The following is an 11667-nucleotide window of genomic DNA, read 5'->3' as shown; positions in this document are numbered from 1 at the left end:
ACATAATATTTTGGGAGCCTTAATATTTCTTTATTTGTTTTTGTTTAATATAAATATATGTAGCGCGAAGCGTCAACGAGCCGTATCAGATGAGTTCTATTTATGGTAATTGTGCTAACAACACCATATGACGTCTAAGATCTCTCCACGTGTACTTATGTTGATGTGTCATTATTTCATTGGTTGAACATCTCTCATATATGCCACGTCAACTCTGCCCTTTTGTATTTCTTCCTTCCTCAGTCATCGGCTCTCCCTGGAAACATCTTACACTGCTCAATAGACTTACAGCGTTCAACTTTTCTCCGGCGACGGCCGTCCATATACAAACACATTATTAACCTAATCTGACCTAATCAACCATTGATCGCACTCGGTGAAGGGCTCGTTTAAGCACACGCCGCCAGCAGTGGTGGTCCACGGATCAAGGTAGGCATCACTTCCGCTGTTTCTAAACCAATGCTGAACAGGTATACTAAACTCCGTTTTGAACATTTTATGTGTGCTGTTGGAATTCATTTTTTGTCTTTAATTTTGATTGTAGAGAAGGATTGTTTGTTTGAAGTTCGTTGGTTGATCGAGGATGGGATCAGCGTTATTCAGATTAGGGTTATTCCTGTCCTTGCTAGCTTTAAATCTAATTCCGTCGGAATCAGCAGTAGCTAGTGTTGATCTAGGTTCTGAATGGGTGAAAGTGGCCGTTGTTAACTTGAAACCAGGCCAAGCGCCAATTTCGGTTGCAATCAACGAGATGTCCAAGCGGAAAACTCCAGCCTTAGTCGCATTTCATGCTGGAACTCGTTTGCTTGGTGAAGAAGCCGCTGGAATCACTGCTCGTTACCCTGAGAAAGTCTATTCTCAACTCCGTGACATGATTGGGAAATCCTACAAGCATGTTAAGACCTACATAGATTCAATGTATTTGCCATTTAATATTGTGGAGGATTCAAGAGGTGCTGTTGGTATTAAAATTGATGATAAAGAGACTATTTATTCTGTTGAGGAGTTGATGTCTATGATTTTAAGTTATGCCTCAAATTTAGCGGAGTTTCATTCCAAGGTGACTGTAAAGGATGTAGTGATCAGTGTGCCGCCTTATTTTGGGCAGGCAGAGAGGAGGGGTTTGGTTCAGGCTGCACAGTTCGCTGGTATCAATGTCCTTTCTTTGATAAATGAGCATTCTGGTGCAGCTTTGCAGTATGGGATTGATAAGGATTTCTCAAATGGATCTAGGCATGTTATATTCTATGATATGGGATCAAGTAGTACTTATGCTGCGCTTGTGTATTTCTCTGCTTATAATGGGAAGGAGTTTGGGAAGACTGTGTCAGTTAACCAATTTCAGGTAAATTTTGTTCAGCAATATGCTCATTTGGAAGTGTACCGATTAAGTAGTCCACTAATAGGCATTTGCATATGTAGCATATACTGTGTATTTTTTAGAGTATATTTTGTTTGCAGTTTACAGATAGGTCAAATTCGGTGTATTATATGACAGAACATGGGGATTTCAATGTTGGTTTTGGAAGAGGCAACTATCGTTGATTCTTGCACTTACCTTGTGGGTTTTTTTTTTTTTTTTTATTTTTATTTTATTATAAATCTTTTATGTGGCATTAGGACATGCAGTGATGTTGAAAATTGGTTAAGATGTAGTAGCTCAGACCCTGAACCGAATTTAAACTACTCTTTGACATGATTCGATTCATGTGGGGTAGATGTTCTTTGCTAAATCTTTCAACTTTGTTGCGGTGTGATTTTTATGCATGTCCTCATTCTTTTGATCAAGCTTGTCCCTAACTATATCTCCGGGGACACGGTTGTCAAGGATTTAGTTTTCTACTTCTAATTCAAAGTAGCTGGAATACTTCCATAACTTTCACGTATATTCTGTACATGTTACCTTGTCTGCTTGTTATTGGGTGTATATTTCAGTCTGATGGAGTCTGATGCAATTGTTTTATGTTTGACGTATGTCTGCTTGACATACTTCCAGGTCAAGGAAGTTAGATGGGACCCAGAACTTGGGGGGCAAAACATGGAAGCACGGATGGTGGAGTTCTTTGCTGATGAGTTTAATAAACAACTTGGAAATGGGGTTGATGTCAGGAAGTCTCCCAAGGCAATGGCTAAATTAAAGAAACAGGTTAAACGTACAAAGGAAATTTTGAGTGCAAACACTATGGCACCAATATCCGTTGAATCTCTCTATGATGACCGTGACTTCAGGTATGTTGACTTTTTGGACCATCTGCTCTTCTATACTTGACAATATTGCTCTAGTATCTGTTTACTCAATTAGCACTTCAGCCCATTTCCTTGGGTGCTTGTTTGTAAAAAAAATTCCTTGCAATATTCCTTCTAGATCCATACTGGAGATTTCTTTGATTGACATTATTGTCTGTAATTATATATTGGGTTGTAAAGAGTTCAATTGCTCCATACAAATCGTTGCATGGGTACATTGTTTTAAGGGTAGATACCTGGGGTCATAAAACATACTGGGTTCTTCTGCTAGAAATGATCGCATAGGTTCAGTTGGAGGACTGATTCTGTTGCTGGTTTCATAATGTGCAGTTTAAGGGTTCTGATATACCCCAAGGGGTTGGGAAATTAGACTTCAACACGTAGGCTAGAATAGGGTGATTGTAGTTGTAAAAAATAATTTAATTAAAATAACCTGTAGAATGAAATTCGGAATAGAGAGAAGAAAATACATAATCTGATTTCTACTCTCGTATATATGCTAGTTTGTTACTAGTTCTAAGCTGAAAAATATTCCTGATTTGAATAGGAGTCCCTAAACAGAGAATGAGAATTGAAAAACTACTACTCCCTCCATTCTCAAATAAGTGTCGTTTTAGATAATTGTTTTTGTTCTTTTTTAAGTGTCGTTTTCGTTTTTCAATAAAATTTAGCATAGTTTTTTGGTTAGGCATTTAAATTTTGTCTTGATTTATGTGTTTTTTAAGCTTTCAAAGTTTCTTCTCCAATCATTATAGGAGAGAGAATTTTTATTTAGTTAATCCATGTAAATTTATTAATTTAAGTGCATATTAATTGTGTTTCTTAATTTGTGTGAAAATTCTAAAATGACACTTATTTGAGAATGGAGGGAGTAGTAAGTAATTGAAGGATTCTTTATTACACTTCTTCATTACCTGTCTTCATTTATGTTTGAATTACAAGTATTCATATGCTATTGTCTATGCAGTTTGAACAGTTAAATTAATACTTAATTGATTATCTAGAAGCATTTATTTACTTACTCAAATTTCCAGGAGTACTATAACACGTGACAAGTTTGAAGAGCTGTGTGGCGATTTGTGGGATAGGTCTCTTACTCCTCTCAAAGATGTGCTTAAACATTCAGGGATGGAGGTGGATGATGTATATGCAGTGGAGCTTATAGGAGGTGCTACCAGAGTCCCAAAATTGAAGGTTAGTACTATTTTTTTTTTTTTTTAAAGTTCTCTGTTTAAATACTGATGTTGAACTCATATTTACGATTAGATAAGTGAGCTATGTTCTTATGCTTTCACAATTGTGGGGAAAACTGTAGTAATACCACCTCAGTTCGTCTATTTTTATATTATTTCATTTTGTTTTCCGGAATAAAACTTCAGCCGGTATGGAACCACCTAGCCGCTGCTGTCAATTTATCATAGTTATGTTTCTTGGCATTGATTTTCCAGCTTTATCATCTTTCTTGTCAGAGATTCTGAGAAGTCAAAATTCTGACTCTGATTAATTTGTTGAGGGGATCTACAAAGGAATAAATAAAGCGTGGATGGCTGTGGCTAAACAAAGAATAGTTAAAGAGGATATTAGTCCCTTTTGATTAAGGCCCTTGTAGAATAATTGCTTTATTTATTATTTTTGTACTTTTTGTGTGTGTATTTAAGTTTGTGTTAACTATCAATATACTCCTGGAAAATTTACAATTCTCTGTTACCGGATTTCATCTAAACGAAGGAATGATATAATCAATTTGATTTTTCATAATGACAGGCCAAGATCCAGGAATTTCTTGGAAGGAAGGAGCTAGACAAACATCTTGATGCTGATGAGGCTATAGTTCTTGGCGCAGCACTACATGCTGCAAATCTAAGTGATGGGATCAAATTGAACCGTAAATTAGGAATTCTTGATGGCTCTCCTTACGGTTTTGTGGTGGAGTTAGATGGACCTGAGCTTTTGAAAGATGAAAGCACTAAGCAGTTGCTTGTGCCAAGGATGAAAAAACTCCCCAGTAAGGTACACAAAATTGTAGCTCGAATTATCCTTTTTTGAAGTGAAATATAGTTATAAATTCTGTTGTACTTAGAGTCAGAACCTGAATAAGTTTCCTAAGATTCGTTTTAATGTTTCAGCTTCATCAATTTAGCTTTCTTTGTTTATGTGGATTTTTCTATCAACAGATGTTCAGATCTTTTGTGCATGACAAAGATTTTGAAGTTTCACTCTTTTATGAGGCCGAAGATCTTTTGCCACCTGGTGCTATTTCTCCTGTATTTGCACAGTATGCAGTTTCTGGAGTTACAGATGCAAGCGAGAAGTAAGTTCAGAAATTATTAAATCTGTAGTCAATTATTCCATGTTCAGCACCTCCTAAATTATTGAAAGAATTTCCATTGAAAAACCTAGAGTTTTCTCATCCATCTTCTTTGTCTTGTCTAGATATTCATCACGAAACCTGTCTTCCCCCATCAAAACAAATCTACACTTCTCTCTCAGTCGAAGTGGAATTCTTGCTCTGGATCGAGCAGATGCTGTCATTGAAATATCAGAGTGGGTGGAAGTTCCTAAAAAGAACCTTACTGCAGAAAATACAACTGCTTCATCTGAAAATATATCAATTGAAACTGGGACTAAAAACGTTTCTGAAGAAAGCACTGAAAACTTGCAGTCTGATGGTACGATTAATAATGCGTCCAACTCTAGTATTGAAGAACCAAGTGTCGTTGAGTTGGGTACAGAAAAAAAGCTGAAAAAGAGGACATTCAGGATTCCGCTTAAGGTGCAAATATGCTAACCACCTTGTGTACTAAAATTTTCCTGATATTGGGTCTTGTTGTGTGCATTCCTTTATTTCATTTGTTAATTGTTAATTTCCTTTTCCCCCTTGTAGATTGTTGAGAAGACTAAAGGACCTGGAATGCCTCTTCCAGGAGACTCTGCAGTTGAAACCAAAAGAAAATTAGAAGCATTGGACAAAAAGGATGCTGAGCGAAGGAGAACTGCTGAGTTGAAAAATAACTTGGAAGGATATATATATTCTACAAAAGAAAAGGTCTGAAATCTTGACTCACTGCAGTTAATTAAATAATTATATAATTTAAGTTGGTGCTGTTTTAGTGTTGGTTATCATAAATTTATTTTGTTTCTTGCATATGAAGGTTTATACGTGTTATTTATGATTTGGTAAGCTTATGTGTATTATAGTTTGGAGTAGGTCTTGGTCTATTAATCTTGATTTCACACTTGGCTTTTATAATGTTGTATTCTTTATATGGATGGTTGGCTTCTTTCTTTTAGTTTCGTTTTTAGTTGATTGCTGTTTTGGCTTCCAGCTTGAAACATTTGAGGAGTTTGACAAAATATCTTCAGAAGATGAACGCAAATCATTCATTGAAAAGCTTGATGAGGTAAGCCCTTCTTCATTGTTTACATTTGTTTTTATCTTCTCTTCCATATTTTGCTGTAATTAAGTGTACATAAGGCATAAATTTGTGAATATCTTCTATTTCCAGGTCCAAGAATGGCTCTATTTGGATGGTGAAGAAGCCAGTGCTTCGGAGTTTCAGGATCGTTTAGATTCTTTAAAAGCTATTGGTGACCCTATCTTTTTCAGGTATGACTGCTTTTTCTTACTTGTTGCAAATATTCTTTGCAAGCTTCAGTATCTAAAATAAGATATTTTAACTGGCGAGTAATTTTCAGGTTTAAAGAGCTTACTGCAAGGCCAGCAGCTGCTCAAGTTGCAGTAAAATACCTTGGTGAGCTGCAGCAGGTACATTAAATAGTTCAATTTGAACCTCCTCTTGAATGTTTTTATGCTAAAGTGTATCCTCTCTTGGGGGTTAGATTGTGCGTGCGCATATTATGTGGTATTTGGTGTCAAGCTAAAATATAGTATTTTACATGGAAATTGATGACTATAGATGGGTAACATGTCCTTGTCAGTCAACTTGGAAAATCAATGCTTGAAAACTTAATTCTCTGTGCACTAAACTGATATTTTTTAGTGGAATAAAGAATTAAAAGATGGATTTAAGATTAAAAAAATTTAAATGATTAAGCACTGGGATTGCATTAACATTTCAATCAACACAAATGCTTGGAAAGATACAATAACATAATTGCGTCGTGTTGGAAAATACACAAAAATTCAAAAATATCATTTGGTTTAGGGGCACTTTGAGGGCTGTGGTTCATTTGTATCGCTTCAGTAAACCAAGTTTTCTCTATTCACAGAGTTCAATTTTTGTATGAATTGATACTGATGTATTGTCCATGTTGTATGGAAATTTTTGTAAAATTCATAGAAGACCATATTATGAATAATATGGTTCCACAAAAGCTGATGTGGAGAGCTAGTATATTCATTCTTCTATAAAAAAAAAAAAAGGCCAAATAAGACACAAATCCAGGCAGAAGCATACTCCATATCTAGCCTTTGAAACCTAATTGTAGCCACTCCATAAAATGATAGATGAAAAATAGCCTGAAAGGGTGAAACTCTTGCACACCAGAGGCTCTCTTGAACATAAGTGGTATGTCAATAAGCATGATAAGTACACTATTCAGATGGTCAATTAAAATAAGTTGTTTTTTCTTAAAATATCCACCTTTCTTCTTTCTATTTTTTTGTTTCTTTATATCTATTGTGTAGCTGATATTTCAATAGTAACTATCAGAATATGCTAGTTCATTAGAGTTTCTGCAGAACAGTGATTCATTAGTCATCATTGGTGGTAGAAATTACTCATGATATCATCTGTGTTGCAAGTAGATTTTTTTTTTTGCGATTCTTCTACAAGATATATGCTGTCTTTGGTTTTACATTTGTTTTTTTACAATTTTCTGTCAGAATCACCTCCACCACTTATTGCTACCGTCTACAAGTTGTTTGCAAAATTTGTTAATGTGATGTTCTCATAGCTGCCATTAGTTTTTCTGTAGCTTGATGCTACAGATTATTCATAGAATTTTTCTAATACAATGTGATCTTAACTTTATGGCTGCCATGAGGTTTTTGATAGCTTGATTAACCTTTTCTCTTTTGAGTGCCTGCAGACTGTAAAAGGCTGGGAGACCAGCAAATCATGGCTTCCAAAGAATAAAGTAGATGAGGTATTATTTTCCATTTGATCTCACATGGCATCTTCGTGGTTTTTTTTCTTGGGCTTTCAGAGATTGGAACGATCCATAGATTTGTACATCTCAGTAGTTTTATTGTCTTAATATTTTCTTTTCCAGGTTTTAACTGAGGCTGACAAGTTAAAGAGTTGGCTGAATGAGAAGGAAGCCGAACAAAAGAAGTAAGTTGTTTTTATCAGTTATATTTTCTAAAGTTCCTTTGCTGCTACTGTGGTGTTTATTAGATAACTTATTCAAGGATTATTTAAGTATTTGGCGGTTCGTTTAAACACTGTTACAATCAACAGATGAAGGTGCATGTGCTTTTTTTTTTTGTCTATATTTTAAATCTAGTTTTTCTATTTCTGTCACAAATTTCTCTACCAAAGAATCCCATTTTAGGCTCTGTCTCTCTCTCTCTCTGGTGTCACTATGAGCCGTTTTAAGCAGTAGAATCATCAAACTGCTTCATACAGCATTCATACTGGCTTTTGACGAGCTTATGCATAATTGGCAAATATTTGGTAACTTTTACTTCTTTGGAGTTGGAGATTCAAAGATGACATTCTTAATTTCGACCTTCTATAGGCTGTGATGCTAATAGTATCAAAAAATCTGACTGTGTGCTCAATGTAGATTGATATTCAATAGCTCTATCTGATTAAAAGGTACAAAACGTTGAGGTTTACAGCTTCAAGTGATAAGTGCAATGTAGGTCGAGCCTATGAAATGGTAAAAAGGCCAGTAGCTGAAAATAGTAAGCCTGGCAGAGGGTTATAAACTTCAAGTTGAAACCAATTAGTATATTTTCACTGGAAATAGCATGTGTGAAGCATTCACATAATTGCTTCTTTCTCAGCCACACGTGGAAACTCGTATATGTTTATTCACTGTTTCCTCCTCGGAAGCAGAATATCATTCAATCTTGACTTAAGAGATGATATCTTTTGCTGTTTATGCTTTAGCCACTGTGCATACTTTGTCTTAATGGTTGAATAATTACAAATCCATAGCTTCCCATGCTTGATTTAGTATAGTTAGAAGCTTATATATCGTTAAGATTTTGGTAAAAATTACATCTAAGCTGAAGCATATAGTGTAGAATTAATTTCATTTAGATGATCTAAATGTTGGTTGGTTAACATGATCTTTGCTTTTTAACAGGACTTCAGGGTTCAGCACACCGGTATTTACGTCTGAAGATGTGTACACCAAGTTGTACAACCTTCAAGATAAGGTATTAAATGATCACTTGAGGCTCTTCTCCTTTACTTCCTCCGTTTTTAATTATATGCCGTTTAAGGTTTATCAAATTATTCTTTTAGATATGACGTTTTATAGTTTTGGTGTAGGAAGCAGAATTTTAAAAGGGAAATATGAAGAGTAATCAATCATTTAAATAGTCTAATTAATGCGTTGTTTAATCAACCCTAAAAGTCATATACAAATATAAAAGAGGGAAGAAGTGGTCATTAATAAGAGAGAGAGAGCAGTGCCATGTTTTACATTTGTAACTGGGGTCACCATGGAGATTAATCCGTGCCAAAAATATAAATTCCAATTAGATTTTGCTGAAGAAAATTCTTATATAAAAGAATGACATATAAAAAAGTACCAATTAATCTTGCATTGGTATTGGTGAGAAATTTTAAACGACATATAAAAAAGAATGGAGGGAGTAGTTATCATTGTTTGCTGCTGGTAGATATTAATTGATTTTTCTTCCAAAATAGCTATCAATAAATGTTTTCCAATCCTAGGCTCCGTTTGTTTAACAAAAATATTGTGCAGCAAAATATTTTCCTGATTTTTCGTGTTTGTTTGTTTGGGAAAATAAGTCAAACAGAAACATTTTCCTGAGCTTTTGGAACCCTATTCCATTCCTTCTTGCCTTTTTAAAAAACAATAGCCACCCACCACTTCTTTCGGTGTTGTAGCCAAACACCAAACATCGGAAAATATTTTATGTTTCAACACAAAAAAAAAATTCAGCAAACAATGGGGCTCTAATCAAACACTCATCTAGTTTGGAGTAAAACAGTCCCATACGGGCATTTAGACAAATAAGATCACTTTAAGGCTAGATTATTCTTGCATTTGAAGTATGAATATTTCCTACGATTGCTAGGTACTCGAGCAGGTTAAGATTTTTTTGACCGAAATGCCACTTAAGTTTTTCTGAAATCTAATGAAGTGCATTTTAGGCATGAACTGGATTCTATAATTGTGGAAAAACTAGTTCCTATGTTCCACGAAAACAGACATAGATACCGGGGCATGTTACTTCTAAAACATAGCCTTTATAACAAAGCTTTCAAATGGAAATTGACACGGACACAAAACGCAAACACTACCAAAGAGCCGTTTTTGTGAAACATAGACTAGTTTCAAAGTTGGGGACCGTAACTGTTGAAACAAATTTCCAATTGGTTTGGTTTTTTCTGTGTTAGGCTGCCAGTGTGAGCAGAATTCCAAAGCCAAAGCCGCCAAAGGTTGAGAAGCCTAAGAAGAATGATACCTCTGAGAACAATGAGGGAACTCCATCAGCAGACAAATCAACTGCTGATTCAAGCAGTTCGCCCGACGCAGAACCCGAATCCGAACCACACGACGAGTTATGATTTGAAGTCCGAAAATGTTGATTAATCACACATTTCAGCAAGAAAAAGAGAGGGGAATCAACTCCTATATGGAACTCCGAACTAGAGAAAGAAGAATACTTGAAAATGAGGTAAAGTAGCAACAAGTTTGTTTCCTTCACTCGGTAGTATATTGAATCTTAACTTGTACCCACAAGATTTTAAAGAGGCAATTAATTAGTCTCTCTTTGCCTCATTGGGAGTTTTGGTAAAGCTTCTTAATTAATTATGTGTTTAGAGGAGAAGAAGGATTTAGGAGGACTTTATTTAATTGAGATGAACATATGATTTTTCATTTTTCAATATATAGATAGATAGATACATACATACAGCTTCTATTTTCATTCCTTGTTTTTTCTTTTTCGGCTTAATACATCACGAGCTTCCTGTGCTTGATTAACTAATTCGATTGGGCCTTTGAATTTTGTATATGTCTCATTACCTTCTTGAACTTGCTTAAAATGACATATTTTCCTTTTAAGGAATGGAAAATTTCGACAAATTGGAATGGGTATCACTTTAAGTGCCTGTTTGTTTTCAATTTTTGGAATTGCTTTTTCCTTTTAAGTCTAAACAGGAGACAAAAAAACGTTGTGCAGATGAAACAAACGGACCCTAAATAAGTTCAATGAGCTAATAAGTCACTGTATGCAAGTTCTAATAAGACATCTCCAAAATGCAGGGGTCAAGCAAATTATTTGGCCAATTACGGCTTAATAAGACTAGTTAAAGGCTTGTGAACAAAATAGAATGAATGATGTCTATAAGTATAGAATGAATGATGTGTATAAGTACTTTATCCCATAATTCGTCTGGTTTAATCTGTTTATTGTTATTGATAGGTATTCGAAATTTTATCTAATATTTTTTTTATTTTCTGTTTAGAATTAAAAGGTAAAAAGTAGTCTCGGAAAATGGAACCAAACACAGTTATGGATTGTGATTAATTATTGAGATGCCTACGGAAAATGATATCGTAATTAGTTGGCATTGGCAATATATGTTGAGTTTATAAGAAAATATCTCTGTGTTTGATTTTCATTAAATATACCCGCATGAAAAGGTAAAAAGCCTTAATTGTGACTGAACTTAGAACATGATTTTAGGCTTCAATTAGACTTCACTTTATAAAAAAGAAAAAAAAAACGCTAGCCTTTTTCCAAGGCATATGCCATGCATAAAAGAGGTACAGGGTGTTTGGTATTCTATTGGGTTAGGGATATGGATAAAGGTTGGGATAAGGATAATGATAAATGGTTGAGATAACGATAAAAATATGATAGTCGAAAATTATTATTCAATGTTGGCATGTGGGATAGGGATGTGGATAAAATAATACATTTTACTATTTAACCTTATTTAAACTACATAACATTAATTTGAGGGATAAGATGGATTTTTCCATACTATTAAAATCGCAGGAGCTTATCCCACCTCCTACCGGGTATAAGATTTGAGGGATAAAAAGTTTATCCTTCATCCGTCTCACTCTTTTATCTCCCAAACAAACACGGGATAACTTATCTCGTGTTTTTTTTATCCCTATCTCACCTCCTATATCTCTTCTAACAAACACCCCGTATAAGTATAAACATTGGAATCAAACATTCACAAAGCATTTCATAAAATAACACCTAATAAGTTCTTCTACATACTTCTTTAGTTC

At 34.8% G+C, this 11667-nt stretch overlaps 1 protein-coding gene across 2 annotated transcripts; it reads left to right on the top strand.

Moving 5' to 3' along the window:
• The first annotated feature begins 234 nt into the window (after window positions 1-234).
• On the top strand, window positions 235-10339 carry LOC136232309 (heat shock 70 kDa protein 17). 2 transcript variants are annotated; one of them, XM_066021383.1, is made up of 15 exons: window positions 235-429; window positions 545-1345; window positions 1997-2229; window positions 3282-3441; window positions 4012-4257; window positions 4422-4558; window positions 4681-5020; window positions 5132-5293; window positions 5574-5648; window positions 5754-5854; window positions 5944-6013; window positions 7300-7356; window positions 7483-7544; window positions 8527-8599; window positions 9813-10339. In XM_066021383.1, the coding sequence occupies exons 2-15, from the start codon at window positions 584-586 to the stop codon at window positions 9981-9983; spliced, it is 2649 nt and encodes an 882-aa protein (XP_065877455.1). In that variant the 5' UTR covers window positions 235-429; window positions 545-583; the 3' UTR covers window positions 9984-10339. The 2 variants fall into 2 exon arrangements, with proteins under 2 accessions (XP_065877455.1, XP_065877456.1); XM_066021384.1 differs by having other exon boundaries at window positions 235-470.
• Window positions 10340-11667: the final 1328 nt, after the last annotated feature.

Source organism: Euphorbia lathyris, chromosome 6 (genome assembly GCF_963576675.1).
Source record: "Euphorbia lathyris chromosome 6, ddEupLath1.1, whole genome shotgun sequence".
NCBI classification, from domain to species: Eukaryota; Viridiplantae; Streptophyta; class Magnoliopsida; order Malpighiales; family Euphorbiaceae; genus Euphorbia; species Euphorbia lathyris.
Note: the sequence above shows the minus strand (reverse complement) of the source record. Positions and strands in the feature narration are given on the sequence as shown.

Excerpts from the sequence above, each read along its gene's own strand:
- LOC136232309 (XM_066021383.1), top strand. The coding sequence starts at position 584 with ATGGGATCAGCGTTATTCAGATTAGGGTTATTCCTGTCCTTGCTAGCT. Across the intron at positions 1,346-1,996 it reads TGTCAGTTAACCAATTTCAG|GTCAAGGAAGTTAGATGGGA; the intron begins GTAAATTTTGTT and ends ACATACTTCCAG. Across the intron at positions 5,021-5,131 it reads CATTCAGGATTCCGCTTAAG|ATTGTTGAGAAGACTAAAGG; the intron begins GTGCAAATATGC and ends TCCCCCTTGTAG.